Source organism: Mya arenaria, chromosome 14, assembly GCF_026914265.1.
Source record: "Mya arenaria isolate MELC-2E11 chromosome 14, ASM2691426v1".
NCBI classification, from domain to species: Eukaryota; Metazoa; Mollusca; class Bivalvia; order Myida; family Myidae; genus Mya; species Mya arenaria.
Genome location: NC_069135.1, coordinates 49,108,753 through 49,131,293, shown reverse-complemented (window position 1 = coordinate 49,131,293; position 22,541 = coordinate 49,108,753). Strand labels below are relative to the sequence as shown.

Sequence of the window (22,541 nt, the reverse complement as noted above, 5' to 3'; positions counted from 1 at the left end):
ATTCAGGCTATCGCTAATGTCCGACACTTTTAGGCTATCGCTAATGTCCGACACATTCAGGCTATCGCTAATGTACGACACATTCATGCTTTCGCTAATGTCCGACACATTCATGCATTCGCTAATGTCCGACACATTCAGGTTACCGCTAATGTCTGTCACATTCAGGTTACCGCTAATGTCCGACATTTCGGTTACCGCTAATGTCCGACACATTCATGCTTTCGCTAATGTCCGAAACATTCATGCTTTCGCTTATGTCTGACATTCAGGTTACCGCTAATGTCCGATATTCAGGTTACCGCTTATGTCCGACACATTCATGCTTTCGCCAATGTCCGACACATTCATGCTTTCGCCAATGTCCGACACATTCATGGTGCCGCTTAACTGAATAGTAATGTCTGACATATTCAGGTTACCGTTTATCTTTCGCCATGTCCAAGCTACCGTCTGATTTTTTTTCTGAATGTACTCATTGCATTTATAGTGTCAAATAAACATAAACACATATTTATAATGCATCCTCTATTTATTTACATAGCTACTAGATCTACAAAATTATTGGTATATATATATCTTTGATCTGTATCAAAATTGTTAAATGCGGAATCATGAAAATTATGTAAATGTTACGAACACAGAGAATAGTGATCAGTTGGAAAGCAGAGAACTTGTTATAATTCCATAAAGCAGAGCATAATATATACATTCCCAGTTTTTGGACACTTTTCAGGAATAACGCAACAAGCGCATTTTATCGTTCAAAATTAATGCCGTTATTCGATATCTCCAATCATGTCGCATAGATTGACCTTGTCCCTTTAGTAGCCCATCTCTGTTATATCTGTTGGTGATCCATGAACATATGTATCATACTCCTGCATCTACAGCGTCTTCCATACGTCACGCATTCTTCGTAGTCGTCGCAGCGTTTCTCATTTGATCTTATGCACTTGTCCAGACTTTAATTTCTCGAATATCTTAAGCATAACAGGCTTAAGTATATTGTTTCATTTACCAAAATTAATTACTTCAAGTTAATTTATCAACATAAAAGATAGTTTATCTTTATTGCCTTCAATATAACTTCTTTCAAAGACTCAAAACTTAATTCATTTAAACATACTATTCTGTAAGCTACCCACTATGTGGGCCAGTCATTGTTTATATTTACCAGTTCACCTGATTTAAATCAACAACGGCTGAGTGCTGTTTTACCGAAATAAATGTACTTGCAAATTTAAAGTATACGACCTTCTCATTGGACAAAAAAATATGTTTACCACTAAATAAAAATAAGAAACTGTTCTATTTACCACAATTCATACAATTGTTTTAGTATTCCAAAACGGATGAATAAATGTCGAAAACAATGTTTCTTATGAAGGACACCGGGTTTAATCTGAAAGAAAGGTGAAGCAAACACGGTATTTTCACCTTCTGAGACGATAGTAGATCGCAGTAAATCTTTTCGCAGTCATCAATCATTTAATATTTTTGCGTTTTCATCTATTAAATACACGGTTACAATCTTGTTATCACTATTTAATATTTTCAATAAATGCATTATTTGGTGAAAGTAGCTAAAGGTTTATCACTATAAAACTATCTTTGAAATACATGTGTATGTATTGGTATTTAATAAGAGTCACACTTTAAATACTACTTGACATCTGTTATTAGACGAGGCCGCGTCTATAGGAATACATGTTTGCAAATGTCAATGGGGAAGTGTATACGGATATATTATAGTTATGAAAAAAAAAGATTTGTATTGTTAATGATATCAACTCTTATTCAACTTTACTTAAAATTTGTCGCCAATAACCGTTTTGATGCGTGTAAAACTTCCAAAACGTCATATAAAACGAATAAGCCTAATGTTTAAAACAGGAAATTAAAAAAGTTATTCTCTGTATTTTTTTGTATTGACTGGTCGCCGGTCATACGAGTTCGTTATTTTAGAAATTTACTTTCTGTGAAATCGATTTATATTCACGCTGTGGTAGTAAATAAGCATGTGAGAATTTCCGGGCATATTGTGAATAATAGTTTAAATTATGCATTTGATATAGAATATAAGTGCCTTAACACGACATTAATTGACTATTTTAAATTTAAGTGATATAAAATGGACGTACAAAGCTTAATTCACACGATTTTATTAACAAATATAAGTCGCAATAAGGAAATTAACACAATTTAATTTTAACTGATATAAAATAAAAGTTCAAAGCGTATTTCACAAGATTTAAAACAAACATTAATGAATAAAAGTAGGCCGAAAAGGATCAGGCCGAAATGATATCTCGGCCGAATCGACCCGACACCAATAATTTTATCGGTGATAATGCAAGGTATCAGTCTAAATAATTTAGAAAGTTGATTAAACCGTCATAGTTCGGCTATGTCCGAGTTTATTCGGAATTATACATAGTCTAATATTCATGAAATTTAATCAGAATATTTCCCTTGATGAGCTTTTGGACATATTTATAACTCGGTCAACTATTATCAAACATTAGGTCACTAGGTCAAATATTAGAAAAATCTTGTCCCGAACCATATCATGGTAATGATTGTTCAGATTGTATTGAAACTTTGTCAGAATGTACCCCTTGATGAAATATCGACCGCTTTTAAAAGTTGGTCACATGGGGTCAAAAACTAGGTGACTAGGTCCAATATTGAACACACTAGAGGCATTATATTTGGTCTAATATGCATCAAACTTAATCAGAATGTTTCATGAACATCAATAGATATATATTAATATTCAATAAATCCCATTCAGCCGCGTCGTTGATGCCTAGCATCAACATTCGTCTTGGTTAATCCTTTGCATATCTAATCAAAAAGCACTGTGCGTCAGGGAAAATATATATGTTTAAGGTATCCGACCCACTAATACAATGTATGTGCATTTTAGTATGCCTTTATTATTAGTATGCCCACGTGTTTTGGTAAAAAATGAAATGGGTTCGTGTGCATTAGAAAAAAATGTAAAAGAAAAAAATCAATTTAAAGAACCAGTAGTTTGGCCTTCAAAGATTTAATAGTATGTCATGAAGATTTATATCCGATTTCAGGCTACCGTTAATGTCTGACACATTCAGGCTACCCCTTATGGCTGACATATTCAGGCTATCGTCAATGTCTGACACATTCAGGCTACCGCTAATGTGTGACACATTTAGGCTGCCCCTAATGTCTGACATGTTCAGGCTATCGTCAATGTCTGACACATTCAGGCTACCGCAAATGTCTGACATATTCAGGCTACCCCTTATGGCTGACATGTTCAGGCTATCGTCAATGTCTGACACATTCAGGCTACCGCAAATGTCTGACATATTCAGGCTACCCCTTATGGCTGACATGTTCAGGCTATCGTCAATGTCTGACACATTCAGGCTACCGCTGATGTGTGACATATTTAGGCTGCCCCTAATGTCTGACATTTCAGGCTACCGTTAATGTCTGGCATATTCATGCTGTCGCTTATGTCTGACACATTCAGGCTACCGCTACCGTTCGACTCATTCAGGCTTCTGCTGATGTCTGACATGTTCTGGCTACCGCTAATGTCTGACTCATTCCGGCTACCGCTGATCTCTGACATGTTCAGGCTACCGCTAATGTTTGACTCATTCAGGCTACCGCTGATGTCTGACATGTTAAAGCTACCGCTAATGTCTGACACATTTAGGCTACCGCTAATGTCTGACACATTCAGGCTTCCGCTAATGACTGACACATTAAGGCTACAGCTAATGTCTGACACATTCAGGCTACCGCTAATGTGTGACACATTTAGGCTACCGTTAATGTCTGACACATTCATTCTACCGCTAATGTCAGACATGTTCAGGATTTCGCTAATGTCTGACACCTTCAGGCTGTCGCGAACATTAGACTGACACATTTAGCCTGCTGCTAATGTTTTAATATTCAGGCTACTGCTTATCTCTGACATGTTCATGCTACCGCTAATGTCTGAAACATTCAATCTACCGTTTATGTCAGACACGTTTAATCTGCCGCTAATGACTGACACTTGTAATCTGCCGGTAATGTCTGACACCTTTAAGCTGTTGCTAATGTCTGACACCTTTAAGCTGTCGCTAATGTCAGACACGTTCAGGCTGCCGCTAACCGGTTAACATGTTCCAGCTATCGTCTGATATTTTTTTTGTGTGTGTATTGCATTTATAATGTGAAAGAAACATAAACACATCAATTATGCATCCTTTATTTGTTGAGATAGTTACTAGATCTACAAAAAATATTTGTATCTGTATCAAAATGATACATTGTTAAATGCGGTATGATGTATAGTATGTAAATGTTAAGAACACAGATAATCGTGATCAGTTGATAAGCAGAGACATCGTAATCATTTCTTAAAGCAGGGCGCTTGAATTACAATTTTTAGATTTTTTCCAGGCTAACGCCGTCATTGAAAATCTTTTGTAGTAAAAAAGGACAGACGTAGTGTTTTTTTCGTTCAAAATTGTTGTTCTTCGACATCTCCGAGCAAAACGCATAGACTGACCTCTGATCTTTTAGGAGTACATCACTATTCTAGTAGGAACCACAGTCAAAATTCGTTGGCTCGATATCGTTTGGCTCGAAGACCTCGTTGGCTCGAACTGTTTAAGAAGGACCGATTTCTTTTAACTGTTCGTATAAAATTCGATTGGATGGCTCGAGTTCTCATGGGTCGAATTCTCAATGCATTTTCAGATGGTCTCATTTTCATAAAATCGGCAACTCCAAAGGTTTCTGTCTTAGGAACTAAGGGAACGAAGAGAAAGCTAAAGTTACATCAAGAAGTATAAGGCCGGAATAGAATATCATGCGTGGACGGGAACTATGTCGGATAAAAGCTCTTCTCTAGCAGAGATAACGTAGGCAATTAACACACCAAGTAAAGATCTAACGTATCTGAGAAAAAACCACATTCAGTATGCACTTCCGCTTGGCTCGATATTTGCTAGGCTGGATACCGGAAACTCGGCTGATCATATGTATTGTCAGGTATTTGCAGCATGTACGACATCACAATTTTATCCCTGCATCTACAGCGTCTTCCATACGTCACGCATTCTTGGTCATAGTCGCAGCGTAACCTGCGACAGCAACGATATCCATACCTCCAAGCGTCGACGTCGGCAACTTGGCTAGCAATGATCCCGACGATAAGAACCGCGCAAAGGAAACCGGCCAGCTTCATCTTTTTTCGGTGGTTAAATTTCAATGTGTTGTCTGAAACGAAGTTTGTCGGATAAAAATAAAATAAAAGTAGAAAGCAAAAGCACAGGGAAACTTTACATGCCATTTTGAAAGGACAAGAAATTCATTAATATCGGAATCGGTAAAAGCCCGTGAAATACTATATACTCCTTATTTTCACCCGAAACTGTTTTAACAATTACAAGATTAAATATAAATACAAAAAAAACACTGAAATTTACTATGTGAATAAAAAAATACACAGAAGTTAATGATTTAAAAAATGAAATAGTTAAGTTACAATCGCACTTATTTCTTATTCTTAAGAATAATTCTCACACATTTCCCTACATTCTTCTTTATGCGCTATTACCTTTTCTATTCACTAATTTCTTTTCTTAAGAATAATTCTCACACATTTCCCTACATTCTTCTTTATGCGCTATTACCTTTTCTATTCACTAATTTCTTATTCTTAAGAATAATTCTCGCACATTTCCCTACATTCTTCTTTATGCGCTATTACCTTTTCTATTCACTTATTTCTTCTTTATTCACTACAATAGTTGCTCGTTTGTTCACTACGGCATAAATCCCTGGAATGGCTTTTTGCTCAAAATCAAGTGTTGCCGAGTCCCAGTTTCAGACTTCAATAAAACTTGAGATACAATTACGTGCCTAAGAGTGCAAACGGCAGTGCCAGGCAAATGGTGATATGCCACATCCCAGCGAGATTTATTAAATTACGTTGTATGCTAGGCTATCGGTTATAACACGGTTAAAAGATGAAATGAATGACAATCGACAGCCTCAATATACGACCATATTAAAGGCGTCCCAACATGAATGACAATCGACAGCCTCAATATACGACTATATTAAAGGCGTCCCAACATGAATGACAATCGACAGCCTCAATATACGACCATATTAAAGGCGTCCCAACAGAAGAGAATCATTCAAAATTTTATGCAAATGTTCTCTTTTTAAAAGTTCATTTAAGTATGTAACATATTGATAAACATGGACAGACACTCTTAGTTTAAAAGTTATAACAGAGCGACCAAAATGTACTTGAGTAATAAATAACGTTCTCTAGAATGCGAATTTTACTTTTGATTATTTACCAAATATCTTCTATCAACATATATATTGATATTTAATATTTGTTTGGGTAAATCGTTTGCTCCAATTTGATCTAAAACACTTGGCCTGGCCCTTATTTCTCGAAAATCTTAAGAATAACAGGCTAAAGTATATTGTTTCATTTACCAAAATTGATTACAATGTAATTCAAGTTAATTTATCAACATAAAAATAGGTTATCTTTATTGACTTCAATATAACTTCTTGCAATGGCTCAAAACTTAATTCAAATCGAAAAAAGTTGCCAGATCATTGTTTATCATGATTTTATTTCAAAAAATGCCTTAACAATTTTAACACTTTTCACTAGGGAACATTTTACACCAACACAGACAAATAAGCCTATGGTGTCGGCCCGCAACGAAATGTTACCGGTTGGTTTGAAGACTAAAGTGTTTTTTTTAAAAACAATGATTTTTTCCCCTTTATGAAGCATCTGTCCAGCCCGTTGCATTCGTGTATGTATTTTCATGTTCACATATGCTTTATGTCATATTTGAAGACATTCATGTGGTTTTCAATATTTTGCAGGACCTATTTCTTAGGTAGATGGATTCAGAGATGACCCCAGAGATACGGCGATACCGGTTTCAAACGGATGTTATATTCTGTGATTGTTCACAAAAATTGATAGGTCACAGACCACTAATTGACTTTCTTATATAATTTAAAGTGAATTGACCGATTTGTACACCGAATAACACTTATTTCTAGTCACGACCACCAACATCATACATCGCTTGAGTAACAAACATATATACCAGAGCCTTTAAGGTGAGTGTGATACACCGAATCCATGACCTCTTTGATTAAAGGCACACACATATATACCATGACAGGTAAGAGGCAGACACGTGTACATGCCACAGCATTTTAGGTAAGAAGCAATCACCTATATACCACGCTCAGTTGAAAAGAAGAGCTATGATGCCCGCTTTAGTGAGAGGGGAACACTCTTTTTTTCACGACCTCTTAAGTAAGAGGGGAACACCCTTTTCACGACCACTTAAGTGAGAGGGGCACACCTTTTTCACGACATCTTAAGTGAGAGGGAACACCTTTTTCACGACCTCTTAAGTGAGAGGGAACACCTTTTTCCCGACCTCTTAAGTGAAGGGGCACACCTTTTTCACTACTTCTTAAGTGAGAGGTGAACACCCTTTTCACGACCAATTTAAGTGAGAGAAGAACACCTTTTTCACGACCTCTTAAGTAAGAGTCGAACTTCTTTTTTTCGATCATTTTAATGAGGGAGAAACACCTTTTTCACGTCCTTTAAGGGAGAGGGGAACACCTTTTTCACGACTACTTTAATTAGGAGGGACACCTTTTACACGACCTCCTAAGTGAGAGGTGAACAGCTTTTTCACGACCACTTAAGTGAGAGGGGATCACCTTTTTCACGACCTCTATAGTGAGAGTCGAACATCTTTTTCACGACCACTTTAATGAGGGGGAACACTTTTTAACGTCCCTTTTGGAAGAGGGGAACGCCTTTTTCAAGACCACTTTAATGAGGGGGACACCTTTTACACGACCTCTTAAGTGAGAGGTGAACGCCTTTTTCACGACCACTTAAGTGAGAGGGAACACCTTTTACACGACCACTTTAATGAGGGGGAACACCTTTTTCACGCCCTCTTTAGAGAGGGGGAACACCCTTTTCACTACCTCTTAAGTGAGAGGGGAACACCCTTTTCAATATATCTTTAAGTGAGAGGTGAACACCTTTTTCACGACCTCTTAAGTGAGAGGGGAACGCCTTTTTTCACTAATGTCAATCGCTCCTAAACAAGAGGTGGACACTTTTACAATGTCTTCTCGTTGAAAAGCGGACACCTATATGACGACCTCTTTGGTGAGAGGCCGGTAACTACACCACGTCCTCCTAGATGCGGGACGGACTCAAATAACATCTACAGTGGATGCCTTTATCACGACCAATAGACCACAGTTGACGTTTACCAATCGTTTAAACCTTCATAGGATTAAACTAAATACTGATTTGGTAGCTATGTAATGGTTTAGGGTTGTAAGTATGTATTTACAAACACAAATGGTTTGATGCGACCAATTATTTTGTGTAAGGACAATACCAACAACCTTTAACTTTTTAGTGGTCTAAGTTCTATTCTGTAAACTACCCACTATGTGGGTCAGCCACTGTTTATATCTACCAGTTCACTTGATCTAAATTGACAACGGCTAACTGCTGATTTACTGAAATAAATGTACTGGCAAATTTAAAGTATACGGCCTTCTCATTGGACAAAAATATATGTTACTGTAACCACTAAATAAAAATAAGAAACTGTTAAGATATTATGAATGCTTTGGAATTTGTTTTTATTTTCTATCCGTGGGAACTAAACGAAATACGCTCTTTTTGTAGATAAAACATCTGGCAACTTTACCCGCGCAGTTTTGTTTACAAACATCTTGTTGATAAGATTTACAATCATGTTGTTCTTCCAGTAAGACGATATTAGCCCGAACGAAAAGCCGACAGTAAAAAGCAGAAAGACCATAAGATATGCATGTGTAGTTTTGTTCTTTTTTAGTTAGATAAAAATTGACATCTGTAATACGAGTATAATCGTTTGCATATCTAAAAAAGCACTGTGCGTCAGGATTTTTTTTTATATATATATGATGCACTCTTACTCCCAAATAAGATTTACCACAATTCATACCATTGTTTTAGTATACTAAAAAGGATGAATACATGTCGAAAACAATGTTTTATACGAAGGAACCCGACTTTTATTAATTTTGAAAGAAATGTGCGGAAAACACGGTATTTCTACCTTATGAGACGATAGTATATCACAGTCCCGTAAATATTTAGCATTCAACAATCGTTTAATATCGTTGCGTTTTCTATAGATACACGGTTACAATATTGTTATCAGTGTTTAATATTTTCAATAAATGCATTATTTAGTAAGTTGTTTATCACTCAAAAACTATGTTTGAAATATATGTGTATGTATTGATTTTGAATAAAAATGACACTTAAAATAAAATTTGACATCTGTTATATAATCCATTCCATATAAAAAAAACACACACTGCGTCAGGGAAGATATATTTGTTTAAGGTATCCGACCCACTTATACAATGCTTGTGCAATGGTTTTGTGTGCAGAAGAAAAACAAACTAAAACAATCTAAAAAAACGTCTTTTTTGGCCTTCAAAGATTCAATAGTATGTCATGAAGATTTATATCCGATTTCGGTTTGTATAAAGAGTAGATATAAAACATTTCAATTTATGGACAGCAAGCAATGTTGTTGTTGTTTTGTTTTTCAAATGGCACCGTAATTTAACAATGGTTGAGGGAGTTATCTGAAAACTAGCTTATGCGTGGGTTAGATACCTTAACTGACCTGTAACCACCCACTACAGAAACATGTGTGATGTATATACGCATCCATTCATTGCCAATGTGATTGGGGTTTTAAGGCTATCGCTAATGTATGACACATTCAGGCTATTGCTTATGCCTGACACATTCAGGCTATCGCTAATGACTGAAACGTTCAGGCTTTTGCTAATGTCCGACACATTTAACCTGCCGCTAATGTCTGACATGTTTACCTCGACGATAATGTCAGACATATTTAGGCTACCGCCAATGGCTGACATATTCAGGATACCGCTAATGGCTGACATATTCAGGCTACCGCTTATGGCTGACATATTCAGGCTACCGCTTATGTCTGACATATTCAGGCTACCGCTAATCTCTGACATATTCAGACAACCGCTAATTTTTCGACAGCATCAAGCTACCGTCCGACTATTTCTTTTTCTGTGTATTTAATGCAATTATAATGTGAAATAAACACGTATTTATAATGAATCCTTTTTTCGTTTATATAGATACTAAATCTATTGACAAATTTGTAAACACTTCTTTGATCCGTATGGAAATGAAACATGGTTAAATACGGTAATATATAAATGTTAAGAACACAGAGAACTAGGCTCAGTTGGAAAACAGAGAAAGCATCATCAATTCCTAAAGCAAAACACATATATTCCCAGTTTTTGAACTCTTTTCAGGCTTACGCCGTTATTGACAATGTCTGGTAAAGAAAAAAAGAAAAGCGTATTTTCATCGTTCAGAGTTATTGTTCTTCGATATCTCCGAGCCATTCGCATAGACCTCTGATCTTTAGTAGTCAACCTCCATTCTGGATCCATCTGGATCTACGTCCATGAACGTAGAAATTATATTTCTGCATCTGCAGCTTCTTCCAAACGTGACGCATCTCCTTCCCTGCCCGCAGCGTCACCTGTGACAACAGGGGTAACTCCGAGCGTCAACGTCATCAACTTGGCTGACAATAACCCCGACGATCAGAACAGCGCAAATGAAACCAGCCAGTCTCATCTTTTTCCGGTGGTTAAATTTCTCTAAGGTAGTGTCTGTAACAAAGTTTGTGAGAGTAAAAAACTAAAATTCCAAATCAGTATAAAGCAAAAACACAGGGAAGCTTTTCATGCCATTTTTTAAAGATCAAGATATCAATACAATATCGGTATCGGTAAGAATCGGTTAAGTATTATGCGATATCTTATTAAAGTTACACGTAATAAATTATATCCATTTCAACTTTTAACCTAGAAGACACATATATATTAATGCGTGCCTCAGAAAAAGGTTTAATTCAAACACTTTCCCCGTAGTTCTTCTTTATTCGCTATTACTTTTTATTCACAAGTTTCTTCTGGAATATTCACTTGTTTCTTCTTTATTCGCTATTACTTTTTATTCACAAGTTTCTTCTGGAATATTCACTTGTTTCTTCTTCATTCGCTATTACTTTTTATTCACAAGTTTCTTCTGGAATATTCACTTGTTTCTTCTTTATTCGCTATTACTTTTTATTCACAAGTTTCTTCTGGAATATTCACTTGTTTCTTCTTCATTCGCTATTACTTTTTATTCACAAGTTTCTTCTTGAATATTCACTTGTTTCTTCTTTATTCGCTACAAAAAGGTTTAGTACATGCTCCCTGGAATGTTTTTTCTCTCAAAATAAAGTGTTGCCAAGTTCCAGTTTCAGACTCAAATAAAACCTGTTCAAAGTAATGACGTAGCTATAATTTCAAACTGGCAGTGCCAGAGACCGGCTCGGAGACTAGTGGAAAAAAATGCGAATGGCTATAAGCCACGCCCCGGAGCACTCAATAAAATGCGTTGTATGCTGAACTATCGGTTATAACAAAGCTGATATAAATCGCCTTCGACAGGAAAAATAAGGCATCCACACTGACTAGGATGTAATTATTAAACATCGATTTTAACTCAATATTTTTAGAAGCGTACGTCAATATGTACAACTTTAATTAACCCCATGCATGGCGCCGATACTCCTTAAAGGCCTAGTTTAAAGCTGCACTCTCACAGATTGAACGTTTTGACAACTTTTTAATTTTTTTGTCTTGGAACGAGCCAATTTTTGCCAAATTCCTATGACACCAGTTATAAAAGACTGCTGACAAAAATTATATCGCAGATTTTTATATTCAAGTTCAAAAATTGATGTTTTATGCATTTTTCTTAAACCGTTAGGAACGGTTTAAGCCATAAAACATTTATTTTCGAACGGAGATATGAAAATATGCGATCTGATCTTTTGTCAGCAATCATTAGTTTGCAGATATTTACGCAAACATTTGCTCTTTCCAAGACAAAAAAATAAAAAAAAGTTGTAAAGATGGTAAATCTGTGAGAGTGCAGCTTTAAGAAATGTTTGGCATGACAATCCCCTGCTGTGCAGCTCCAGCTTATTGTACAGTTGTCACAGTAAGCGCCAATTTGTGTATTGGCTCAGGGCCATTTAGGGTCCATTTCTATAATAAAAACCTCAAAAACTGCACAGCAGGATACTCAGATCAGAGATCTGATAAGACAATTAGGCAATTAGATTACGATCAATACACAGAGGTTGTGTACTATACACAGTTTTTTTTGTTTTTTTGTTTTTTTTGGAGGGAGGGGGTCACTTATTGAAGGATATAACTAGGCCTTTAAACATATTATAGGGCAAATAAAAATGTATTTGCGTTATAAATAACATTCTCTAGAATGTTTTTTTTTCTTTGGAATATTGACCAAATATTGTTATTAATATAATCTATAAGAAAGCAAAAATATTTTGAATAGTTTTGCGCTGTAAAATAATGACAGTGGAGAATGAGATGAAATTTAGTTAAATGTATGTTTATACTGATGCCTGGCTTAAGTGTAATTATTTTGCTGAAATTAAAAAAAAATGATCTTATAAACTAGAACATTGTTTATCATATGTACGTGAAGTTAGCGGCCTAGCGGCGTGAAGTTAGCGGCCTAGCGGACTTATCACTCTGAAGCGTTTTTCAACTTTTTTTCAAAAAAGTCGATCGAGCACTTCAGAGTGATAATTTGTGCATAAAACAGTAAATATATCATTGTTTTAGAAGATTAGGCATGTTTAATGCTTTGAATTAGCTGACTGCTTAATCGACTTTTTTGGAAAAAAAATATGTTGATTATCGCTAATAGCTTCAAAGTGTTAATTTGTGCATAAAAACAGTTAATATGTCATTGTTTTAGAAGAAAATGAATGTATACATGCTTTGAAATAGGAAACCATTTTAGGCCGCTAGGCCGCCAGGCCGCTAACTTCACGCCGCAAGGCCGCTAGGCTGCTGAAGTGCTCGATCGACTTTTTTGGAAAAAAGTTGAAAAACGCTTCAGAGTGATAATTTGTGCATATAAACAGTAAATATATCATTGATTCAGAAGATCAGGCATGTTAAATGCTTTGAAATAGCTGACTGCTTAATCGACTTTTTTGGGGAAAAAATATGTTGATTATCGCTAATAGCTTCAAAGTGTTAATTTGTGCATTCAAACAGTTAATATGTCATTGTTTTAGAAGAAAATGCATGTATACATGGTTTGAAATAGAAAACCATTTTAGGCCGTTAGGCCGCTAGGCCGCCATGCCGCTAACTTCACGCCGCTAGGCCGCTAGGCCGCTAGGCCGCTGAAGTGCTCGATCGACTTTTTTGAAAAAAAGTTGAAAAACGCTTCAGAGTGATAATTTGTGCATATAAACAGTAAATACATCATTGTTTTAGAAGAACAGGCATGTTTAATGCTTTGAAATAGCTGACTGCTTTATCGACGCTTTTGAAAAAAAAACTGTTGATAATCGCTAATAGCTTTAAAGTGTTAATTTGTGCATAAAACAGTTAATATGTCATTGTTTTAGAAGAAAATGCATGTATACATGGTTTGAAATAGGAAACCATTTTAGGCCGCTAGGCCGCCAGCCCGCTAACTTCACGCCGCTAGGCCGCTAGGCCGCTAGGCCGCTGAAGTGCTCGATCAACTTTTTGGAAAAAAATAAATAAAAAACGCTTTAGAGTGATAATTTGGGCATAAAACAGTAAATATATCATTGTTTTAGAAGATCAGGCATGTTTAATGCTTTGAAATAGCTGACTGCTTTATCGACGCTCTTAAAAAAAAGACTGTTGATAATCGCTAATAGCTTCAAAGTGTAAATTTGTGCATAAAAACAGTTAATATGTCATTGTTTTAGAAGAAAATGCATGTATACATGCTTTGAAATAGGATACCATTTTAGGCCGCTAGGCCGCCAGGCCGCTAACTTCACGCCGCTAGGCCGCTGAAGTGCTCGATCGACTTTTTTGGAAAAAAAGTTGAAAAACGCTTCAGAGTGATAATGTGTGCATGAAACTGTTAATTTAAAATTGTTTTAGAATAAAAGGTTAAGCAAAATATTCTGAATAGATAACAATTTAAGGCCGCTCTGTAACTGAATAAAAAACCTTGATTTATCATTGTTTTAAAAAAACGCATTAAAATTGCTTGGAAATAGAAAAAATGATTAGGCCGCCAGGCCGCTAGGCCGCTAGGCCGCCAACTTCACGCCGCTAGGCCGCCAGGCCGCTAACTTCACCCCGCTAGGCCGCTAGGCCGCTAACTTCACGCCGCTAGGCCGCTAGGCCGCTAACTTCACGTACATGTTTATCATGATTATTTAAAAATAAATCGACGTATATAGCAGAGCCTTTTAGGTAAGAGGCGGACACGTATACACCACGCCCTCATAGATGAGAGGCAGACACGTATACACCACGCCCTCATAGATGAGAGGCAGACACGTATACACCACGCCCTCATAGATGAGAGGAGGACACGTATACACCATGCACGCCCTCATAGATGAGAGGCGGACACGTATACACCACGCCCTCATAGATGAGAGGCGGACACGTATACACCACGCCCTCATAGATGAGAGGCGGACACGTATACACCACGCCCTCATAGATGAGAGGCGGACACGTATACACCACACCCTCATAGATGAGAGGCGGACACGTATACACCACTCCCTCATAGATGAGAGGCGGACACGTATACACCACGCCCTCATAGATGAGAGGCGGACACGTATACTCCCCGCCCTCATAGACGAGAAGCGGACACGTATACACCCCGCCCTCATAGACGAGAGGCGGACACGTATACACCACGCCCTCATAGACGAGAGGCGGACACGTATACACCACGCCCTCATAGACGAGAGGCGGACACGTATGTACCAGAGCCTCTTAGGTGAGGGGAACATATTTTTCATGACCTTTTTGGTAAAATGAGGGTGCTAACACAAGTGGCTGGACACCTATACAGTGACTTCTTAGTTGAAAAGCGGACACCTATATGACGACCATTTTGGTGAGAGGTGCGATACGGACACGAAAATCACTTCCCCTTCTGTGAGAGGCGGATGCCAAAGACCACTTAAAGTTATTAAACAGTTCACTTTTACCAAGGTTTAAACCGTCATCGGATTAATTCAATATACATGTATGTACCCGTTTGGTAGCTATAAACACAAAGAAACTGTTATGAGGTTGTTGTAGTTTTAAATTTTGTTTTTATTTTTTGATCGTGAGAAAAACGAGAAAAGCTCCTTCTGTAAATAAAACATGTGGCTGAGCCATGGGGCAGGTGTTTTTATTTATCAACATCTAGTGGAAAATCCGGATTGATTTGATGCACAAACAGGATGTTGTTCCAGTTAGTGGATATAAACCAGCGCGAAAAGCCGAGAGAAAAAAGCAGGCAGACTATTTAAAGTTACACTCTTATTCCATATCAATACATACACATGTATAACAAACATAAAATTTGACTGATTTACCTTTAACTTCTTACTAAATAATGCATTTATGGAAAATATTAATTACTGATAACAAGATTGTAACCGTGTATTTAATAGCAGAAAACGCAAAAATATTAAATGATTGGTGAATGCTAATAGATCAACTATGGTCTCATAAGGTAGAAATACCGTGTATACGCTCATTTATTCCAAATTAAATACGGTATCCTTCTTAACAACCATTGTTTCCGGCATTTGTTCATCCTTTTTGGAATATTAAAACAATATTATTAATTGTGGTAAATCTTAACTGGGAACAAGAGTGCATCTTTAAAGAAAATTTGACGTCTGAAATTTAATCATTTGCATAATTATCTAAAAGAAAGCATTTTGCTTCTTGCAAGATCTCTTTTTGAAGATGCACTCTTACTCCCAAATAAGATGTACCATAATTAATACAATTGTAATAAATTTACCGAAAAGAATGAATATACAATGAAAACAATGATTCTTGTGAAGGACACAGTGTTTACTAGTATTTGAGAAATAAAGGTGCAGAAAATAAGATATTTCTACCCTTTGCATTCTCATTCATCAGAGGTTTTATAATGAGAAATGTGGTACGCATGGCATCATCGCTCTGGTGTACGAGAATGACCTTATGAGAAGATAGTTGAACTTTTCGGACCCTGCTGACCAGTCATCTAATATTTGTGCGTGTTCAGCTATTTAATACAGGTTACAATTTTCTTACCAGTAATTAATATTTTACATAAATGCATTATTTTGTAAGTTTTTCAAGGTTTATCACTCAAAAGTTATGTTTGTTATACATGTGAATGTATTGATTCTAAATACGAGTGTCACTTTAAGGTATCCGACCCAAAAATATGTGCATTTTTATGTCTGATGACTCTATGTTATATAGATAACATTTGAAATGGCTCTGTGTCCAGAAAAAAATAAAATAATACCAAAAAATATACAATTACAAGTTTCTTTGGCCTTCAAAGATCTAAACGATCGATTAAATATAAACATGGAATAACCTGATGAATTGTGTACATACTGTCATTTATTTTACTCATATTAAATGATCAGTAAACAATACCTTCCAAATGGCACCATAATTTAACATTATGGTTAAAACATGGTCTGTAAACGCCAGCTCCACCACTTAACGGCGATGCAAAGAAAATGAGCTGTCGACACTTCCGGGGTGTTGACCTGGTATAGCTTTAACCAAAACAAAGAAAATGCCATATAACTGTTTGTACATAACAGATGAGGTTTAAAAAGAAAAAAGATGCCTTTCTGACAACCAGAAAAAGAAAGCCAGTTTCAAGACTTTTCTGGGACTAGTCAAATAAAAACAAGCACGCACTGCAAAATCCACTATTCGAAAAGCAAAATAACTGCCAAAATATCATCGACATGTAAAAGGCCAAAAAAATCACCAATCATAAAGATTAAAACCCTTACTAGGCAATTTTCAAAAGCAAAAGTTCTAAATTATGAATTTGAAGAAATAGGAAGTGAGATTGAGGAATCCGACACTTTTCTGTACTCCTCTTTATCATGAGGACACTAGCATTAAGGGCGTTTTTGTTGGTAATTAACTGGTTTCGGTTTTATATCAGTTTAACGAACTGTGTATTTGTTGTTACAGTTTCAAATAAAACCAAAAGCAGTTAAATCGTTTTTAACGAAAACCGAAACCGGTTGTTGAAACTGTCGAACCCACTGCCGGAGGTGGTTTCATCGGTTCGTTGCATCCGAAAACTAGTTTACTTCGAAAACAGCATAGCGGAATGTGATCAACCACGTTTGTTGAAACTCATTTTTTTATAACTATACCTTACAACGGACAAATGAGCTAAATGAAAAGGTAATATTAATAATTAGAAATAATGGCTACATGCAGTAGCTCCGCCATGTTGTTGAAACTGTCAACAAAACCATGTATTTGTTACTTCAAGCAAAACTATCAAAACCGGTTCGAAACTGCTGAAACCATTGAAATCAAAATTGAAACTGGTTTAGTATAAAAAAAACGCCCTAAGTTATTGGATTTGATAAATGATTGTTTTGCTCTTGACGAAGACGAATGTGATACAGAAACAATGTTGACCAGAAGTATTCAGAGAATAAAGAATTATTTGAAAAAGAAAACATAAAAAATGAGTTTCTGGCATTCCTTAAATTAATGTCCGCCGAAAAGTTTCCTTTTGATAATGCGGCATTTATGTTGTTTCTAGATGTGATAAAAAGGTTCAATTCTGATAAAACTCGGCAAGTTAGATACAATGATGCATCACTTCATTATCTTGGCAATGAATAAAGTAATTTGGCGGACGCTTTATCAGGCTCATATAAGGTCCAAGGAACGAAGCAGATGTCATTCGTGGTAAAACTTCACTTAGTCAAATGGATTCGAAGATTAACTTTGCATGCCCAAGTGAATCCATTCTTTGATTGAAGAAATTGAAGTAATTTTCAAAAAAGTACTTCAAGGCCTTCCCAAAACATCAGACGTTGCTTCGATGACTGAGGTTATAAAAGAGGTCGTTTTTTTACATTTAACGGCAACAAGTCTATTGTTTTCAGAAAAGTTTTCACTTTGGTAAAGGTAGTTCGCGTAGTTTTGTTTCCGCAAGTAGTGGACATAACCAGCATAACAATGTATGATAAACATAGCCATCTTTGTATACATTCCAAAAGCGTTAAATCTTTATATTTCTTCGAGCGCAACACATACTCGGCAGCCCCACCACTACTCGACAGCTCCACCACTATGGTAACAGCGCTACAACTTTAATAAATATATTCATATTTCCTTTTAAGCAGTGCTAATTAGTTTTGTTGTGCACCGGCGTAAGTGCTATACATAACAGTTATATTTGCATGCGCCAGAATGTTCTTACGGTGTGTGAAAGTAACGAAGTGAACTTGAAATGCAAGCAGTTCTCAAAATATGCACAAGTCCGATTCGGGAGAAAAGCCCCTGGCACCACAGTTCGCACAATATTGAAACGAAATCGTAGCCAGCCTGCAGCAAAAGTATTCTTACACGGTACCACATTGTCCGATTTTCGAAATATGTCCGTTAAATGACATTATCAAATAAAATATATACTCACGTGTGTGCATGTAATCATAGGGCACAGCTGCACCACGGAAGTGTCGACAGCTCGTTTTCTTTGCAGCGCGGTTAAGTGGTGGAGCTGGCGTTTAGAGACCATAGCATTGAAACGGTCAGCAACAAATAATAATAATAATAATAATAATAATAATAATAATAATAATAATAATAATAATAACAACTTTATTTAACGAAGGTTACCAACTAAGTGTACAATCATTACAGACATACTACTTATTTCCAGCATGGCCTTTACACAAAAAGTATTACAAAACCACATATACTAAGTTACATATTAAGCAACATAAAAAAACATACAAACACACTATCACTATCATACATTTCTTCGACAAACACAACTCAGTTTAATATGATGATTATAAATTACAATAATTTCATACTGTACATAATGTAGATATATTCAGTAAAACCACATTCAATCAATATATTTTCAACATTTACATATTTGGTAGTATCCATTACAAGTTGTTGCAAGAATGTCATATACATACATTAACACACTTCACAAATCATGTAAACAATGAACTTTTTATTATAATGTGAATTAAATAAAATGTCAAGATTGTTTTTCATGTGATAAAATTATTCTGCCAATAAGTAGCCCTTTAATGCATGTTTAAAGGCTGGTAGCTTATCTTTACATTTAATGTATGTAGGAAGAGAATTCCAAATTTTCATTGCTTTATAGGCAAATGTATTTTTGATATAGTTTGTTCTAGGTTTAACAACAAAAAGATCCTTGTTTTCTGAAGAACGCAAGCTATAGTGCTCATTTTTGGCAAATGTTAACAATTCTGTGAAGTACGAATGAGTCAAACATTTCATGCTTTTGAAAACAAGTAATGAAAGATGATAATAGCACCTGTTTTCAAAAGATAGCAACCCTGACTGTTTGAATATGTTTCCACAGTGGCTAGTTCCCGACTTCATTGTTAGCTTAATCGCTCTTTTCTGAATATTAGTGATTTTTGTGGTATCTGAGGAATGTGTAAGTCCCCAGACACTACAACAGTACTCCATGTTTGACATGATATATGCATTATTATACAATAATTTCATCTCGTCTGTTAGATGATATGCTATTCTTCTTAGAAGTGCCAATTTTGAATTAAGCTTATTCACTACAGTCTTAACATGTGTATGCCATGACAATGTCTGATCAACATGCACCCCGAGGACCTTTTGACATTTCACGTTTTCTACTGACAATCCATCTATGGATAGTTCAAGTTGCCTTATAATTAGTACATAGAATCGTACATTTGGTTTTTGATGGAAAGATTGACATATTATTTGTCTTACACCAACAGTTCACACTATTAAGACTTAAGTCTGATTGAATGCTCAATATACTTGGACCTATTTTGTATAGCGTGGAATCATCTGCATATAAGTCAATACATGAATTGGAAGAAATTGAAGGCATATCATTGATGTATATTAAAAAAAGTAAGGGACCGAGTATTGATCCTTAAGGGACACCCGACATAGTTTTCATTTTCTCAGAATTAATGTTGTTCCCTTTCACAAATTGCATCCTGTTAGTCAGATAGGACCTAAATAACTTCATAGACCTTTCTGTGAAGTGATAAAGTTTAAGTTTTTCATGGTCAACTAAGTTAAATGCTTTTCGGAGATCGAGATAAATGGCCCTTACATAATCACCACTGTCTATACCCTTCAACCATGTATCTATAAGATGGGTTAATGCAGTCTGACATAAGTGATTTGGACGGAAACCCGACTGATTTTTTTGTACAATATCCGTTCTCTTAAAAAACATTTGCAACTGAGACGCAATATGTCGTTCAAATATCTTTGATAAAGTATTGAGAATGGATATAGGGCGATAGTTTCCCGGTTCGTACTTATTTCCTGATTTGTGTATCGGGCCAACAGAAGCTTCTTTCAATTTGTCAGGAAATATACCGCTTTCTATACTGTTATTGATGATAGACGCTATTGCAGATGTTATGTAATCGCCACAATAGCGTAAAATGTTTGGTCCTATTCCATCAGGACCAGTGGTCTTTGAAATGTCAAGTTTGTCAATGATGTGCTTTACATCAAGGGCTGTAATATTTTCCACATTAAATTGATGATGTCGCAATTTTTCATCCAGATATTTCTGAAGAGTAGAAAAATGTTCCTTAGCAAATGGGTTTCTCTTAATTATATTAGATATATTGGTGAAGTGAGAATTTAAGGCTTCCAATATTTCCACTGTACCCTCAATATCTTTTTCATTTATGATAAGTTTATTTGGAATACTTAATTGGTGTGCTTTGTTGTTATTTGTGATATCATTCAGGTTTTGCCAAAGAAACTTTGAAGATTTATTATTTTGGATAGCATCGTTATAGAAGGATTTTTTGCTTTTGCAAAAAATAATAATCCATCAAAAAATTGTTTGTTTTATTTGATCCGAGAACCAAAACGGTTGACTCACATGTGTAATTCTCTTTTGCTTGATTGTCGTATGGTTAGAAAGAGCAGTATGAATTGTATCATATAAATTGTCCAAAGCAAAGTTTGGATCTGCTATTGAATCGATAAGGATCAGATTTGAGTTAACTAAATCTGCTTTAAAAAGATCTTCATCGAAGCTTTTATAACATCGATATGTTATTGAATCGTGGCTGTTTTTCACTTGTTTCTTTTTTGAAGAGTTCATATTGAGTAAAACGGGTTTTCGCCCGTTTGTGCATAACATCCATGCGTTTTGGGAGGCAGTCAACTAATCAAAGAGGGCTTTTAGTTGTGTATATTCCTCTACATATAACACAAAGAATAGGCTATTATGATTCTCTTTTTTATTCTTTTCAAGAACAAAATCTCCGTTGGTTGTGCTATATAACACCCTTCGCACATGAACCTTTTGGCGGTGGATTTTAAACCTTGATATTATACGTGCACTCTCACAGATTGAACGTTTTGACAACCTTTTTATTTTTTTGTCTTGGAACGAACCAATTTTTGCGAAAATGCATGGAAACCAGATGTATAAGACTGCTGACCAAAAATTAGATCGCAGATTTATATATTGAAGTTCAAAAACTTAAGCATTTTTTTCTTAAACCGTTAGGCCATAAAACATTAATTTTCGAACATAAATATGAACATCTGCGATCTGATCTTATGTCAGCAATCTTTTATCATTGGTTGGCAGACATTTACGCCAAAATTTGCTCTTTCCAAGAAAACAAAATAATTTTTTTTGTAAAAACGGTATATCTGTGAGAGTGCAAGCTTTAATGATATACCTTTACTGCAACCCAGATCTGATAGGGCGATTCATTGTTTATAAACATACATTCTGAGAATTTTATGTTAAACAAAGATAAACAAAAATATCAAATAGAATGGGAATTTTGTGAAAATTCAAAACTAATATCTTTAAAATGGGACAGAAAAAATAACAAAGAGATACCTTGTTCAAATTGTGCCATTTATTTTATACAATCAGTCATAAAAATCGTGAATTAGTTGCAGATTGTAATCCACTCAGCAGGTGCGGAATATTTGAACTTGGGTTAATACATTTAGTAAGCTAGTTCCGACGAAAAAATACGTAAATCACTCGTGTACAATTCAGAAACCACTGAGACAACAGTTCAAAGGGTAAATATATAGAAAACATATACTAATTATAAAGCCATGGTAACACATTCTAATCTGATCAGTTTTCAAGTGTTCTGTGTAATTGCTGCAATCCGGTAGAAAACGATGATTACTTTTATATTTCAAAAAGACTTGAGTTTGGCACAGGATACATATTATAGTTTGCCATTACAGCT

At 35.8% G+C, this 22,541-nt stretch overlaps 1 protein-coding gene and 1 long non-coding RNA gene across 2 annotated transcripts; one reads left to right on the top strand and one right to left on the bottom strand.

Annotated features, from left to right (window-relative positions):
• Positions 1–4,239: 4,239 nt before the first annotated feature.
• Positions 4,240–6,168, bottom strand: LOC128215847 (uncharacterized). Its single transcript, XR_008258066.1, has 2 exons — positions 5,765–6,168; positions 4,240–5,271 (listed from the first exon to the last, which is right to left on the bottom strand). It is a non-coding gene; the product is annotated as an uncharacterized LOC128215847 (long non-coding RNA).
• Positions 6,169–14,619: 8,451 nt separating this feature from the next.
• On the top strand, positions 14,620–17,276 carry LOC128216199 (uncharacterized). The gene is made up of 2 exons (XM_052922771.1): positions 14,620–15,031; positions 17,251–17,276. Exons 1-2 carry the CDS (start codon positions 14,620–14,622, stop codon positions 17,274–17,276), a joined length of 438 nt encoding a protein of 145 aa, XP_052778731.1.
• The last annotated feature ends 5,265 nt before the right edge of the window (positions 17,277–22,541 follow it).

Coding starts and splice junctions, on each gene's coding strand:
- LOC128216199 (XM_052922771.1), top strand. CDS start 14,620: ATGCACGCCCTCATAGATGAGAGGCGGACACGTATACACCACGCCCTC. Junction 15,032..17,250: donor TATGTACCAGAGCCTCTTAG/GTGAGGGGAACA, acceptor TTGTTGTTACAG/TTTCAAATAAAACCAAAAGC.